The sequence below is a fragment of the Gymnoscopelus braueri genome (assembly GCF_963280865.1).
Source record: "Gymnoscopelus braueri genome assembly, chromosome: 7".
In the NCBI taxonomy this organism is placed as follows: Eukaryota; Metazoa; Chordata; class Actinopteri; order Myctophiformes; family Myctophidae; genus Gymnoscopelus; species Gymnoscopelus braueri.
The window spans coordinates 55,502,576-55,520,075 of NC_137608.1; the positions used below are offsets into that span (position 1 = coordinate 55,502,576).

The window sequence follows — 17,500 nt, forward strand, 5'->3', positions numbered from 1 at the left end:
AGTGCTTGTCAGGGTGGGGGTCCCCAGTTCACATATGATTATTTCAGGGGGTCCCCAGTTCACATATGATTATTTCAGGGGGTCCCCAGTTCACATATGATTATTTCAGGGGGTCCCCAGTTCACATATGATTATTTCAGGGGGTCCCCAGTTCAAAAATGATTATTTCAGGGGGTCCCCAGTTCAAATATGATTATTTTAGGGGGTCCCCAGTTCAAATATGATTATTTCAGGGGGTCCCCAGTTCACATATGATTATTTTAGGGGGTCCCCAGTTCAAATATGATTATTTCGGGGGGTCACGGCCTGAAAAGGTTGAGAACCAGTGACATAGAGGTGTGTTTTAGCCTGCATGGTTCTTTTTAAAGTTCATTTAAAAACATTAATCCTGGTGTCTCTATTTTAGGAAGGTAATTATATGTAGGTGAAAACACTCAGAAATAGATCTATATGTTTCATTTATACTCTGTGTACGATGGTGACACCACATGCTGTGAGCTTGTAGATCTGCTATTTTTTGAAGGATCGTGAAAATATGTGTAACTCTTTAGATATATGATAAATGTTTTGTTCCAGGGACCCAGAAGCAAAGATTTGAGTTACAAATGTTCACTTTAAAAATATATATATTATTTGCACAAATGTTCAAGATTTTTCAAAAATAGCAGATCTACAAGCTCATAGCGCAGCACTCGGTGCCGCGCTATGAGCTTGTAGATCTGCTATTTTTGAATAGCCAAATAAATCATAAATAACAGAGATTCGTTCCCGGATTGAATGTGTTAAGGAATGTTTTATAATCATTATCAGATCAATATTAACACCATTAATCATCTCTGAATAGAATGATTTATTATGATGTCATGTTATAGTTTATGAGGTGATGAGTGTTGAGTGCTGCTCTGAGATCAGCTCACCTCTCTTGTTCAGAACAGAGGAGTAGTCGATCTCAATGTTGGGTTTGCAGAATACCTCTCGTTGTGCTCTGAACACAGCCAGTAGTGTAGGATCTTTATTCCAGCGCTCTGCGTTCTTCACACCAAACTCAGTGTATCCAACCCACTGATCTACTCTACTGTCCCACCTGAGGAACTCATCACCATCGAAATTCAATGACTTTATGAACTGTATGTCCTTCAGCTCACTGGAGTTAAACACACAGCGGGTAGCCGTATAGAACACATATCCATCTGGAAATAGACAATTAAAAATGTCATTAATGTTCAGTTTTATTATCATCTGTATAATATCAACACTAGGCTAACTGCCCCCTATCGGCCAAATATGTCATTACATAAAGTCTAAAATAGGTTTGTGTGTGTGTGTGTGTGTGTGTGTGTGTGTGTGTGTGTGTGTGTGTGTGTGTGTGTGTGTGTGTGTGTGTGTGTGTGTGTGTGTGTGTGTGTGTGTCTGTTGAAGATCCCACCGATGCAGCAGGCTGCCTTCACGTTTAAGTTCAGAGTTGGGCGGTAATTGTGCAAATATTTCAGCATCCTACGCAACAGCAGATCGATCACGCCGCCAAGTGCACAAGAACACCACAAGCAGTGGACACCATCTCCCATGTGCACCCTGCACTGGGACAGCAAGTTGACACTGATGTTCAGCAATGTGTGCCAGTTGGAGGAGCGTTTGACAGTGGTGGTTGGAGATGCGGAGCAGCTCAAACTGCTTGGTGTTCCAGCATATACAAAGAGGAAAGACGAGGCGTGCGGAGAGCTGACATACAAGCTAGTGCAGGACTGGTGCTGTGCCGACCTAGCCTGGTAAACCCTCCCTCCGGAAATCTCAATTCCATTTCATTTCAGGAGTGAGTCTGGCCTGATCCGCCTGTCTGCAATATTGGCTGTGCTGGAGTTGGGCGGGAGTAATACCGTTGACTGACAACCCCTTCAGCCAATGATAATTTTTCCCCTTCAGCCAATCAGCAGTTCACCAGTCTTAATGTGACGCGACGGGACTTTTGAGACAGCCATACCCAAAATGGGTTGCCTTATTCGGATAAAATGGTGTCACTGCCCGCCCCTACCGGTTCTCAAAATTTTGTCATGATTAATTGACCACATATATGAAGTTAAACAACTAAATTCTATCCAAACGATATCTTATAAGTAAATTCCGTGCCTCAAAATAGAAGTTAGAGAGCTTTTTGAAGTAAAAAAATAGCGGAGAATTGGCCGCACAAGAAAAAGATGGCTGCCGTTCGTGTTTTGGGCTCACTCGAACTCGCCACCTGATTGGCCAACGTAAGCTGTCAATCACAGAACAATGAGCGACGACGCTGATAGGCCCGGCCGTTTGGCATACACAGCCAATATTGCAGAAAGGCGGATCATGCCAGACTCACTCCTGAAATGAAATGGAATTTAGATTTCCGGAGGGAGGGTTTACCAGGCTAGTGCCGACCAGGTTATCAACATGGTATTTGACACGCTGTGATGCAGCATGCATGCATTGCCATCCAGCTCTCACTTGGTAGACCACTGCTCTGGTCCGGGTGCCTGCATCACATTGGTGAGGTGCTCCTCAGCCACATTTTCACTGATCTCAAGGTGGAGACGTTACGCTCACCAGAGGTTACCTTGTTTACTTGTTTGTTGCAGGACAACTGGAACTTGCTGCCGCACAATTACAGTGGCCCATTGTCCCGATACATTACTGCCAATGCCGAACAACCGTTACTGGGCAAGTTACATGCTGAACTTGCTGTACTGCAGCAGTGATAGACTACAAGCGAGGCGACTACCACAAGTTTGTGCAGCTGTGTCTTGTCTATCTGGGTGCAGATGAAGCAGCACAGACTGCAGTATACTTTCAATGGTCAGGAGCTCTGCACAATGCGGCTGGATGGCCAAGCTCCTCTACCCTCTCAAGCTGTCTTTGATGGAGCAGCATATCGCCTTGCTTCCCCAGGGCACCATCACCACATGGCAGTAGGTGCCGAAGATTCGGGCGTTTTTCAACTTCATTGCGCACATCTACGCAACATGGTGGCTGACCTGTGACACAGCCGTAGATGCCGCATAGAATGACCCCAAACTCTACCACAACCTACAAGTCTGTTGACGAGGGCATTGCAACATCAGCCATGAAAGCGCTGAAGAGGCACCTCAGGTACCTGACCGGTGAGATGCTGCCCCTGGCACTCTTCAGCACCAAGGTGCCAGTTGCGTTGTGCACTTGCGGATGCCATCTTGGAGCACAAGCTAGATGATCTTCCCATGCAAGCCCCAAAGCAGCGCTTTGGCACTGGTTTCGGCAAGCCAAAGCTTCCAGTCCTCATGCCGACCACCAGGTTGGCCGACCTCGCCAAACCAGACTGCTGGTTCGGTATGCACCAGCTGCACATCGATCCAGAATTTCTCTCACTCAATGTAGAGGATTGGGCTACCAGACAGCGCATCATTCCAGTCAGGTGTGGTGAATGTGCGTGCCATCAACATTATGAATGACTGTGCCGAGCGTGGAGTCAAACTCACAACAGACTTTGTGGCAGCAGCCAAGAGTGAGCAACATCTGCAGAATCTGCAGGCAGTTGAGCAGGACCACTGTGAACAGCCCAATCTTCGCTGCTGCAAACGCAAGCTGAACACAGTGCAGAGGTGCAACTGCTGCGTTGCACCTCTAAATCTGAATGAATGTTCCCCAAACGTTGCACAGATCATTTGTATAGACATTGGAACAAAATGCAACACCTAACAGTTTGATATTTTGAGATTCTTTTTTTTGCATTGCATTTTGATGCACCCTAAAAGCAACGGCGTGGTTCGAACAGAAAGGTAAGCAAGATGGGGGAGGAGGGGGGGGGTGAAGCGAAGGACGTGCTTCTGTTGTTGTTGTTGTGGCGATGCAGAGAGATTGAACCTGCGCTGTTTGGTTTTATGCTTTATCCAACATGACAGCCATGTAAACAAACAACCAATGTCATTTACAACTAAACGTTGCTCTCAAGAATGTTTTGGAAAACATTTGAAGTGAGAAATAGACGATGCAATCGCCTCGGAAAACAAATGAGGAAATGAAAAAAAAGTCGCCCCAAAACACAGTCGCCCCCCAGTGTATATACTGGCGATTTGCCTGTAATACCGCTGGATTTGGCCCGGGGCGACTGTGTTTTGGGGCGATTTTTTTTTCATTGTGTCATTTGTTTTCCGAGGCAAACGTGTCCGCCCAGCCCAATAGTTATGGAATACTTTCATTGCCGTAAGCAAGGAAATACTTGGTTTTGTTGTTACTTTTGGGTAAATTTATGTATGTATTTATTAAGTAGCCGTGTAATAAGCGGGATAATGGTGGTTAATCGCCCTGAAGGGCTTTAAATGTGAATAATGACTACGTCCCCATGCATTATCCCTTACATACTTTTGCGAGCGAAGGCGGCTGATTTCAATGGCCGCTGCTTCGTGTTGTTTCGGCTGTGGCCGTCGGCGTTCGGTGGTGCGCACGGTAAACGGTGCGAAACTGTTTCCCCTTCCGTTGTGCTCGTAATGTGGTGAGTGGAATTAATTATGTTGCGAGGTGGAAAATATGTAGTGAGCAATGAGAGGTGCCCTACGCCACCCGTAAATTCAGCGTGCACGTTGTGGCTGGTTTTGTGTTGAGAGGTCCGATGTAGTTGTTGTGTTTAGTCGAAATCAATGCTGTGGGTATGGCGTCAGCAGGCGAGAGGTGCAAATTAATGGAATTGCTATGGAATTGCTGTGGGCGTCAGCCGCGGAAGTAGCAATTCCCCCATTATAAGAGTAGATACTTTTAAAGCAAACATTTGTAACTCAAATATTTGCTTCTGGGGATTCTACAAATGTCTTCTAAATCCTAACATAAAAAAACCAAAAAAAAAACATATGTTGCTATAATATCAGTGGTTCTCAAACCTTTTTCATGATTTCCCCCCCAAAAATAGCAGCTCTTGCGCGGCACTCGGTGCTGCACTATGAGCTTGAAGATCTGCTATTTTTTAACACCCAAATAAATCTAAAATTACAAATATGTGTTCCCGGATTGAATGGGTTAAACATTTTCATTAATGTTAAATATATTCAACCGTTTTAGTTAATAACTATTGTGTTCATAGTATTCATGTACCTTTCACTGGTGGTTTCTTCAAGGCAGTGACAATGGAGTCCAGCTGGCCTTTGCAGTAGTGCTGCCAACCCACAGCTACTGCATAACCTCCTGTGATGGTCATAGGATCTACAAACGGAGGCTGAGGCTCCACCATCTTCCCTTTGTTGTAGTCTGCGTACCGCAACACTTCACCATCCAGTCCCATCATCAACTCTTTATATGAGTCTTTAACTGTGTCTGAACAGCCAAGGAGTTGAATGTGCTCATGGAACACTGGAAATAAAACAAAGATGACATTAAATACAAATAACAATAATCATCATCATCATCATCATCATCATCATCATCATCATCATCATCATCATCATCATCATCATCATGTTAAACAGTCATGAAGTATCTTCCTGTCAAACATTTTATTCAACAGATTTAAATGTTTTTATAATATTATGAAACAGATTCATAATGATTTATTTCAGGATGTGAACATAACATTATATAATATAATGTAATATAATATACAGTGGTGGAAAAAGTACTCACATGTTTTACTTAAGTAAAAGTATCAATACTGCAATGTAGAAATACTCTGTTACAAGTATAAGTCCAGATTTTTTTTTATTTGAGTAAAAGTACAAAAGTATTGGTATCAAAATGTACTTAAAGTACCAAAAGTAGAAAGTACTCATTATGCAGAATGTCCCATTTCACAAGTTTTCAAATGTATAAACATCATTTGAAAATAGCAGAGCTTGTGGCTCTGCTATTTTCTAATGGTCTAAATGTATATAGGGCTGAAGTGTATGTTTTGTAATCAAAATCTACAAAGTAACTAGTAACTTAAGTTCTCAAATAATTGTAGTGGAGTAAAAGTATAATATTTGCCTCTGAAATGTAGTGGAGTAGAAGTAAAAATAGTGAAAATTGTACTTAAAAGTAGGGTAAGTGATTTTCTTTGGTTAAAATAAGTGTTAAATAGCTCTATATTCTGATAGTACTCATTGCTATAGAGTGTTTGTTCAGTAAAAGGAGTCTCCTTGTCTCTCCAGCTCTTTATAAAACAGAAAATGCATTTTCGTTTCAGTTTCAGTTTCATTTCCAAGTGTATCCAATCAGGATAGAGAACTCAATCAGGATATAGATTAAACAAGTGAAATTGGAAGTGATGACACTAAGAAATGAGCAGGCAAAATTGGAACTGGAACACTATAAAAATGATGCTTAAAAATGGGTACTTTCTCCTGATTGGCTGAGATTTTGACACCTACCGGAAAATGTATTTTCTGTTTATTAAAGAGCTGGAGAGACGGGGAGACTCCTGTTACTGAACAAACACTCTATAGCAATGATTACTATCAGAATATAGTGATTTAACCTTAAAGATATCACTTACCCTACCTTTAAAGGGATATTTCACTTTCAAAAAAACTTCTGGTCATTTTATCGTCTACTCAGGCTTTTTTGAGCCCCCCAGACAGTTTTTAAGTTGCTTGATTCAGTATTTAGATATTTGATATTCATTTTATCAGACACGCCCCCTTCATATACAAACCCATTATAACTTCAAAATCCATTTTAACCATGTTAAATTCATCAAAAACACCCGTCCTTGGTTCTGCTGACTCACCCTGCCCTAATACGTGAGGGGGCCGTGTTTTTTCGATAACTTTTTTCATTTATTTTTAATATTTTTTTTGGATAATGAAAAGAATTAAATACAAAAAATAATTAAATTAAATAAATGAAAAAAGTAATCGAAAAAACACGGCCCCTCACGTATTAGGAGGGCAGGGTGAGTCAGCAGAACCAAGGACGGGTGTTTTTGATGAATCTAACAGGTTAAAAATTTAGTTTGAAGTTATAATGGGTTTGTATAGGAAGGGGGCGTGTCTGATAAAATGATTATCAAATATCTAAATACTAAATCAAGCAACTTAAAAACTGTCTGGGGGTCTCACTAAAGCCTGAGTAGACGATAAAATGACCCAAAGTGAAATATCCCTTTAAGTACTTGAGTAAATTGTTGAACATATGGAAATGTATTTGAATGTAATTTATGTTGAACAGCTCACTTTAGGATATAGGCTTTACATTATTTCATCACTTGATTTGCCTATAGAAAGAATATGATATTGACTGACAGGTTGAAATGACTGCTGAGCTGCACTGGAAGGCTTACAGCAGACCTTTTGTGGTTTGTCCCAAGATTTGATAGATTTAATGCAAACGTGAATCATTTGATTTTCTCATGTATTTAACCTGATGTTATTAATGATTTAATGTACTCATTTATAATTGCTGATAATATGCAGTATAATTGCATTTACTGAATTAGGTAAATTTAACCCCTCAGTATGCCCATATATGGCCATGCTGTTAATGTCGGTGCGAGGTGCAAAGTATTATAAGCGTTTTTTGTGTGTGTGTGTGGCTGTTGAAAAAGGCACATACACACACACACTGACTTCTAAGAATCACGCCTACGTGCACACATGCCTACGTGCACACACATACACTCACACTGACTTTCTTAACTTGCGAAGAATCACCAACGTGCACACCTACGTGCACACACATACACACACTCAAGTCTGGGGAGCTTCCTTTAGACCGTACTACCGTATATAGGGGCTCACACCAGAGCATCACAGAGGCTGAGGGAGACTGAGGGAGGCTGAGGGAGGCTGAGGGAGACTGAGGGAGGCTGAGGGAGACTGAGGGAGGCTGAGGGAGACTGAGGGAGACTGAGGGAGACTGAGGGAGGCTGAGGGAGACTGAGGGAGACTGAGGGAGGCTGAGGGAGGCTGAGGGAGGCTGAAGGAGGCTGAGGGAGACTCAGGGAGGCTGAAGGAGGCTGAGGGAGACTGAGGGAGACTGAGGGAGGCTGAGGGAGGCTGAAGGAGGCTGAGGGAGACTGAGGGAGACTGAGGGAGGCTGAGGGAGGCTGAAGGAGGCTGAGGGAGGCTGAGGGAGACTGAGGGAGACTGAGGGAGGCTGAGGGAGGCGCGAGGAGGCTTTTGGACACAGGGGGGCCCCCCTTTTTGGGGCTACTTCTCCTGCACCTTATTCAGATGTTAAACAGTCATGGCTCCACATGGAGGAAGGTAAAAAAAAATACTTAAATTAAAAAAGGGAAATTTCACTATTTTGAGATGAAACCTATTTGGTGTTTATTAATAATTATTATAACTATAAATAATAAATAATATTAATAATTTGTATTATACATTTTTGGAACTACCAAATTTAGACTGGCCTGTATTTCAGGCTGAATGAGATCTAAATGGAACCTCCTCCTTTTTAATCTAAATTAGTTTAGGACAAGCCTAACTTAAGGCATTTGTAAATCTGACCAGACAGACATGAAATATTCCTAGATTTCATTTCTATATATATATAGTATTTGTATTTGTAAACCCACTATGAACTGAGCAAATAAAGGGAAGCTTTTAATCTTCCAAAAAGCCTAATTTTCTGAGTTAGTGCTATAGAGATAAATAGACTAGGTTTCTTCTGAAGGACATCACCCTCGGTGAGTATGGGAATTCCACACAAACGGCTACATTACTGATATAATACACACCTCATTCAGGTAGAGATCTGTAGCTGATGCAATGTTTGATGCAATGTTTGATGCAATGACTTGTTTTGCAATGACTTTATGCTATGATTATGTGCAGTGGTTTTGCATGCTGGTATAAATGTAAATATGGTTTGGCTCGCTATCCCTGTGTGACTAGACTTAGGACCAAGTTGTAGGCATAGGATGAGAGTGGGTTTTGATAGGATGAGCATCAGTGCATTTCTCTAGACTGAGGAGTAGGACAGGTTGGTTCATTAGAGTCTTTTGAGTATTTTAACTGGTACAAGTGACATATAAGTGGACACTGAACGGTTGGTGGTCAAGTTGACATTTCTTCTGAAGCAGGCCAGTAGATTAAAGAGGCCCCTCTATCCTCTGCTCTTCTTATAACTGTGATATCTCCAGGCCCATATTGTGTCTTAAGTCAGGGACTGGACTACTGGGGGAGGTTTAGTTGTTAAGGGGTCTACGGATGGTGACCAGACTTAGACCAGAAATTAGCCATAAATTCCCTGAAGGCCACAGGCCTGCTAACTGGGTCGAGTTTACTCTGAAATCACCATGGTGATAATATGTTGTTACTTCAAATAATTGTAGTGGAGTAAAAGTATAATATTTGTGTCTGAAACGTAGTGGAGTAGAAGTTAAAATACTGAAAATTGGAAGTACTCCAGTAAAGTAAAAAATCACACCCTGTGTGAAGTGGGCGGTGTCTTGCTAGCTAATCACAATACTGAATGTATACACAATACACAATACACAATACAATACACAATACATCAATGATGGAAACTCCTTTGTCAAACATCATTTGTTCACAAGAACAACATGGAAATATTGGGCCATATTTGACAGTGGTTTTGAAGTTTTTTAGCCTCTGTTGTTGTGTAAGTCCTTTGGCCAAATCACCACTTCTAGGAAGACTCTTGCTTTTCTCAAACATCTTCCATTTACCGATTATCTTGGCTACTGTGTTCTCAGAAATCTTAACTGCAGCGGCAATTCTTTTGTAAGTTTGGCCAGATCTGTGCTTTGCCACAATTCTGTCTTTGAGCTCTTCTGGAATACCCTTTGATCTTACCATTTTCATTTTATCCTTTTCCTCTTTTCCCATTTCAAACATAGCAATTTTTGGGTTAAGTAATATAAGTAATATACTAAGTAATATACTAGTGTGACATCACAGTGGTTTTAGATTAGTTTTGTCATATGTATCACTAGCCAATCACAGCATGTGTCTTGCTAGCTAATCACAATACTGAATGGAGTCAACCAATCATGTACAAAAGATAAATACATTTATTGAAACACTCTTTATGAATGGTTTCTTATATAGGGCTATGTACATGTGTCATGTGACACTGGCCAATCACAGTCCTGAATAGATTGTGATTGGCCAATCACAGTGCAGGGTTAGGTGGGGTAAATTTTTGGCCAATCACAGCGCAGGATAATTGTACAAATTTCCAAACCTCACTTATAGGGGCGGTTTCACCGCCCAAAAATACCTCAAAATTGTACTTAAGTACAGTACTTGAGTATGTACTTAGTTACTTTACACCACTGATAATATAATATAATGAAAGGTTAGAATCCGCATGTGTGTGCATGTGCATGTGCGTGTGCGTGTGCGTGTGCGTGTGCGTGTGCGTGTGCGTGTGTGTGTGTGTGTGTGTGTGTGCGTGCGTGCGTGCGCGTGTGTGTGTGTGTGTGTGTGTGTGTGTGTGTGCTATACCGCTTACCAATGGTATTATAAATAATAACACTATATGAATAAACTGTATGTATATTTGATATATCAATATAACAGTACATTATTCAGTATATAATCAACAGGCATAATGTTTATTTATATTAATAACAATATAGATATATATTTCATATTTCAAAATAGAATGCATGTATAACAATATAAATATACTGTAGGTTTTAATAATATAAATATAACAATATAAATATACATGTATTCTATATAACGAGAGTACATCTATGAATGAATATTATATATAATTAGAGTAGATGTATAACAGTATCTTTAATATAATAACATAAATATAATGTACTTACTTCCTGGGATCGCTTTGACATGAAGTACAGAGGAGAGGATGAGGAGGGTGGCTGTAATCTTCATCATCACTGATCAAAACTGATGAGAATAAACAGATGAGAATAAACAGAAGAGACTTGAGTACATGTATTTAGTTACTTTCCACCACTGCTTGTGAACATCTATAATCCTGCACTTTATACACAACTCACTACAGTATACACATGTGACCCACCATGACACAGAGCCTGTTATTGTTAATTAATCTTAGTTTTTTAGTTTTGAAAGCAGGAATCATAGCTACACATTGACATGTTGTCATGTCATATGAAAGCAGGAATCATAACTACACATTGACATGTTGTCATGTCATATGAAAGCAGGAATCATAGCTACACATTGACATGTTGTCATGTCATATGAAAGCAGGAATCATAGCTACACATTGACATGTTGGTTGTACAGTTTGATCCACCAGTTTAGGAGATATGGCTTATAGAGTGATGTGTAGCAGAGATACAGAGAGCTGAATAAACAGAACCTGAAAGGTTCACTTCTGTGATCTGTGACATTTTAACACCTATCCCAGAATGCATTGCTTGAAAGGTGGGGGTCTGAGAGGGCCCAGGTAGATGACTAGTACAGCCACCACAATGTGATGGATAGGACCCTGAAAAGTAGGTGTGGTCACTTTTATGGCCAAGAGTAATTTTTTACTAAAAACTAATGGTTGGAATAGATTCAGGACCCCTGATAACCTATAATTAGACATCCCACAAGTTCATTTTGGCCAATTTGAATTGTTCAAGGTTTTTTTTCCAGGCCCTCCGGGTACCCCAACTTTGATTGGCTCCCACAAAGTATCCCAAGGGAGTTGGGTTGGAACAAATTGAGAGGTGTTTGTAGACACCTTTATGAACATGTTTGTGAAGAAAGCTAGTGGTAAGCATTTATTTTACAGATTGGTCAGAACTTTGGCTAACTTTCCCTAACTAATTATCTAACCCAGTGCACAATACTACTAATAATAAAAATAACACATTTAGCTCCTACTAGTGTTGTTAGGTAGAGTAAACCTGACTCTAGAACTACCAGAAGGGCCCTGATCATATGGGCTTAAATGACACAACACACTGTGTGTGTGTGTGTGTGTGTGTGTGTGTGTGTGTGTGTGTGTGTGTGTGTGTGTGTGTGTGTGTGTGTGTGTGTGTGTGTGTGTGTGTGTGTGTGTGTGTATGTGTATGTGTGTGTGTGTGTGTGTGTGTGTGTGTGTGTGCGCGTGTGTTTGTGTGTTCAGCGTTGCTGGTAAAATGCTGTTCATGTTCATTAAACATCAATCTAAGCCTCATTACATCTCACTGCTGACACCATCAAATGTCTTTAAAAACAGACTGGTCATGTGATCAAAGTGTCACATGAGAGGTGTGTGTGTGTGTGTGTGTGTGTGTGTGTGTGTGTGTGTGTGTGTGTGTGTGTGTGTGTGTGTGTGTGTGTGTGTGTGTGTGTGTGTGTGTGTGTGTGTGTGTGTGTGTGTGTGTGTGTGTGTGTGTTATTAGTGTGTATTGTTCATAAGTCAGTTTGCACAGTGTAAAATAATTGATCCAAAGCCTGTTGGTTCGGGCCTTGAGGCTGAGCTACCGCTTACCAATGGTATTATAAATAATAACACTATGAATAAACTGTATTTATATTTGATATATCAATATAACAGTAAGTTATTCAGTATATAATCAACAGACATAATGTTTATTTATATTAATAACAATAGATATATTTCATTTATCAAAAGATACATATAATGTATGTTTTAATAATATAACTATAACAATATAAATATACTCTAATATATTACAGATCAGAATAAACAGATCAGAATAAACACATGTTTACCTCAAGAGAAGTTCTGGAGTCTGAAAGAGAATGAAGGAGGACTCGTTTTATAGTTTAGAAGAATCAGCCAATCAGATTAAAGATATGATGTTACATCATCTGTTTCCAGAAAGACGACGAAGTGTGGATTATTGCCCATAGTCATGTATATAGCTGCTGCTTATGAACCTTATGTCTCCTTATGCACATACTGTACCTTATGCACCTTATGTCTAACCTCATGTACATACTGTACCTTATGCACCTTATGTCTAACCTAATGCACATACTGTACCTTATGCACCTTATGTCTCCTCATGTACATACTGTACCTTATATACCTTATGTCGCCTCATGTACATACTGTACCTTATGCACCTTATGTCTCCTCATGTACATACTGTACCTTATGCACCTTATGTCTAACATCATATACACACAGTACCTTATGCACCTTATGTCTAACCTCATATACACACTGTACCTTATGCACCTTATGTCTAACCTCATATACACACTGTACCTTATGCACCTTATGTCTAAACTCATATACACACTGTACCTTATGAACCTTAAGTCTCCTCATGTACATACTGTACCTTATGCACCTTATGTCTAACCCAGGGGTCATCAATAATGACCGTACACGGACAAATGTGTCCGTGGCAAATTCTTCATTTACACACCATTATAATGTTCTTATTTTAATCATAAAACCCAATTACGGAATGTCAAGTCTCTGGGTTTTCTTCAGAATATGTATGGCTCTGATTTACTAGGACACTATATATGACACATTAGGAGTCCTACTAGTGGTTCTCAAATGTTTTATTTGCAAGGACCCCCATAACTCTGAGAGTGTACAAATGGAACCAAATGGACCCGTAAATATCTGGTCACTTCAGAAGAGAAAACCCAAATAAAATGCTCTCCACTCCACTGGTCTACTCTGCACATATGTATTATTATGCAGGGTGACAAGGGGGTGTGGTCTCTGAAGACCATATTCACACGGCGGCCATTTTATTATTAAGTTAATGAAATGCCACCCCGTTTCTTCAATGCAAAATGACAAAATGGCCGCAATGTGAATATGCTCTATTATTTCCAATTCCATAGTGTAAAATAATACCAGTCAGAGTTCCATAGTTTTTGTGTAAACCCCCTCCCCTCCCCCCTTGTGACAAAATATTGCCCCCCCTCCTGACAGAGGCTAAAATATTTATATATATTTATATATCCCCCCCTGTTCATTAAACCTCAATCTAAGCCTCATTACATCTCACTGCTGAAACCATCAAATGTCTTTAAAAACACACTGGTCATGTGATCAAAGTGTCACATGAGAAGGATGTGTGTGTGTGTGTGTGTGTGTGTGTGTGTGTGTGTGTGTGTGTGTGTGTGTGTGTGTGTGTGTGTGTGTGTGTGTGTGTGTGTGTGTGTGTGTGTGTGTGTGTGTGTGTGTGTGTCACAGGTCATTTGTTTGTATTGTGCATTGTTCATATTTGGTTTTATATAATAACAGTATATATAAATGTATATATTATATAATAACATAAATATAATGTACTTACTTCCTGGGATCGCTTTGACATGAAGTACAGAGGAGAGGATGATGAGGGTGGCTGTAATCTTCATCAACAAATCAAAACTAAACCGAATTTAATGGATGAGAATAAACAGATGAGAATAAACAGATGAGAATAAACAGAAACAGATCAGAATAAACAGATCAGAATAAACAGATCAGAATAAACAGATCAGAATAAACACATGTTTACCTCAAGAGAAGTTCTGGAGTCTGAAAGAGAATGAAGGAGGACTCGTTTTATAGTTTAGAAGAATCAGCCAATCAGATTAAAGATATGATGTTACATCATCTGTTTCCAGAAAGACGACAGTGTGGATTATTGCACATAATCATGTATATAGCTGCTGCTTATGAACCTCCTTATGTACATACCTTATGCACCTTAAGTCTAACCTCATGCACATACTGTACCTTATGCACCTTATGTCTAACCTAATGCACATACTGTACCTTATGCACCTTATGTCTAACCTAATGCAAATACTGTACCTTATGCACCTTATGTCTCCTCATGTACATACTGTACCTTATGCACCTTATGTTTAACCTAATGCAAATACTGTACCTTATGCACCTTATGTCTCCTCATGTACATACTGTACCTTATGCACTTTATGTTTAACCTAATGCACATACTGTACCTTATGCACCTTATGTCTCCTCATGTACATACTGTACCTTATGTACCTTATGTCTATACAGTACCAGATAGATAAGCTATGTGTAAATACTTTATGTAAATATCTTTGTTTGATTCATCTTTTATTCTCTCCTTGCCTTGTTGGTAAAATGCTGTGGTGTGTGTGTGCGTGTGTGCGTGTGCGTGTGCGTGTGTGTGTGTGTGTGTGCGTGCGTGTGTGCGTGCGTGTGTGTGTGTGTGTGTTTCACTCAGCAGCCAATCAGAATTATTATTTTATTAAACATCACCTGTTACTAGAGAGACATGTTGATGTGAACAACCTGACAGACTGTACATAATTATGTATTTATTTATTGTTTGTTTTATTTGACTCTTGTTGATAATGTCAACATGTTGCTCATGTCAATAAGGACACTTTAAATCTGATGTCATTTAAAAGTTGAAACAAACAGACAGACAGACAGACAGACAGACAGACAGACAATGTATTTATGACCACACAGGGAAATTGCATACTATTATATTTATTATATATTGAAAACTTTGGTTACTAGTTACTATGCAGATATAAAGTATTACATGTTAAAACATACATTAAAGGTGTGAAGAGTAAAAGGAGTCTCCATGTCTCTCCAGCTCTTTACAAAACAGAAAATACATATTCAGTGCTCTCTCCTGATTGGCTATGTTGTCACCTATACGGCCTACCTGAAAATATACTATAATGTGTTAAAGAGCTGGAGAGACCTCTGTGACCGAACAAACGCCCTGTAGCAATGATTACTATCACAATATGGTACTTTAACCTTTTAACAAAACAATAAAAAACAGAACAAAAATACCTTACCTTTAACCACTTTAGCCCTATTTTATACATAGGCTATTTTCAAAAAATGTAATGCTTTAGTCAAGTAACATTTTGAACACAGGCCTTTTACTTGTAACAGAGTATTTTTATATTGTGGTATTGCTACTTTTACTTCAGTAAAATATCTGAGTACTTCAATCCACCACTGGACAGTATTGATACTTTTACTTAAGTAAAACTAATGCGAGTACTTTTTCCACCATGCGGCTCTCTCTCACATACGTTGCTTCATCACATACGTCATGACGTCAGCACGTACGTTTACGCTCTGCGTCATTCAAGATGGCGGCGCCCTCGGAGGTGGTTCTGGTGTCGCTTGGTGAGAGGTTTCCTTCATCAAACATCAACCCTCTGCACGCGCTGGCCGACAGGAAGAGCTTTAATGTGTTGTTTATGAACACCTCCTCCTCCTCCTCCTCCTCCTCCTCCTCCTCGCACCTCCTGCTGTTCTCCTCCTCTGGGAGTCAAAAGTAAACAAGCAGTGTAGCCATGGGTCACGTGACGCTTGTCTGTCGCGAGCGTCATGGCAGAATTTAAACCTGGTGTTTGCACTTTCTCCATTAACAGTCCGTACATCTACATAAACGTTCATATTTTTAATATAAAGTGTTTACCTCATGGCCATGGATGTTACAACTATGTACGGGTCCTTATAAGTACCCGTATCTTCAGTATTGTTCAATAAAAAGCATTTTAATCCGATTGGTGGCCATTTTCTCATCGAGTTATAATGTATCAGAGTGCAGTACACCTCCCAACCGATAGGTGCGCGTAGTTGAAAGCACATCGAGAAAATGGCCACCAATCGGATTAAAATGCTTTTTATTAAACAATACGTAAGATACGGGTACTTCTGAGGGCCCGTACATAATGTTAACATCCGTGGCCATGAGGTCAGCACTTTATATTGTAAATGTGAACGTTTATGTAGATGTACGGGTTGTAAATGGAGAAAGAGACAAAACCAGGTTGAAGTTCCTTCATGACTGTCATGATATGACTGTCATGTGTCAGAGTGATGTTATTTATGTTTATGTTATTATGTTTCAGTACTGGAGTACTTTTTCCACCACCAAGCAGTGGTGATTTAGTGAGAGAAATAAGCAACCAGGACTATGAAAATAAGCTACTAATGTAGTTTATAGACCACATGAGACATTTAAACCTACACACTGTATACATCTGCTATTTTCAAAACAAATGTTGAAATAAAATGTGTAATATTTGAAACATTGTAACAACACAAATGTAGTATATGGGGCTCCCTGGCACTAAACATGTTCAGATGGGGCAAGTACGTTTGAGTAGGAAGCAATTGTCTTTAGTTGCTATAAACAACACAAGATGTCTGGAATTTAAATATATTGTTATACATATTGTATAGCTATTGAGATATTTGTCATACATATTGAGATATGTGCATCGCACAGCCCCAGAATAATGTAAAATAAAAACACAAGTGTTAAAATTAATTATTTTCTGTTTTACAATGGTGCCATACATAAATGGAGGAAATAGTGGATGTACAAGCCCTATTTTTGCTATTTATTTATTCAAAATGTATTTATTCAAAATGTTTTTTCTGCTCTAGTAAAAGAAGCATCTTCATCTGTGTGCATCTGAGGAGCTCTGAGGAGGAGGAGGAGGATGATGATGAGGATGATGAAGGGGCGCTCAGACTCCACTCCAGTGGGTTGTTCCTCAGACATCACCGGATCTCCAACCGGAGCCGTGGCACCGCCCACCTGGTGGCCACGCCCTTACCTTCACCTTCATCTCTGGAGATGTCCGGAGGTACAGTGTGTTATTGTTATTATATTGTTGTTGTTGTTGTT

General features: G+C 39.9%; 3 protein-coding genes across 5 annotated transcripts in view; 1 reads left to right on the plus strand and 2 right to left on the minus strand.

The window, feature by feature from the left end:
• Positions 1 to 10,779, minus strand: part of LOC308089520 (H-2 class II histocompatibility antigen, E-S beta chain-like) — a 56,571-nt gene extending 45,792 nt beyond the window's left edge. For both annotated transcript variants that reach the window (XR_013933516.1, XM_080434297.1), the window contains exon 1: positions 10,718 to 10,779. The gene's annotated coding sequence lies outside the window, so the exon portion shown is untranslated. The remainder of the gene's footprint in view (positions 1 to 10,717) is intronic.
• Positions 1 to 17,500, minus strand: part of LOC308089524 (H-2 class II histocompatibility antigen, E-S beta chain-like) — a 136,599-nt gene that overhangs the window by 8,298 nt on the left and 110,801 nt on the right. The window contains exons 2-3 of one of the 2 annotated variants that reach the window (XM_080434302.1): positions 5,086 to 5,340; positions 918 to 1,190 (exon numbers count right to left, since the gene is read on the minus strand). In XM_080434302.1, coding sequence (XP_080290428.1) covers positions 918 to 1,190; positions 5,086 to 5,340 — 528 coding nt within the window. The remainder of the gene's footprint in view (positions 1 to 917; positions 1,191 to 5,085; positions 5,341 to 17,500) is intronic. The other variant, XM_080434303.1, reaches the window with a different exon arrangement.
• LOC308088271 (mediator of RNA polymerase II transcription subunit 27-like) overlaps positions 15,948 to 17,500 on the plus strand; it is a gene marked incomplete at its 5' end in the record, with an annotated part of 12,651 nt that continues 11,098 nt past the window's right edge. The window contains 2 exons of the mRNA XM_080432672.1: positions 15,948 to 16,135; positions 17,257 to 17,451. Coding sequence (XP_080288798.1) covers positions 15,948 to 16,135; positions 17,257 to 17,451 — 383 coding nt within the window. The remainder of the gene's footprint in view (positions 16,136 to 17,256; positions 17,452 to 17,500) is intronic.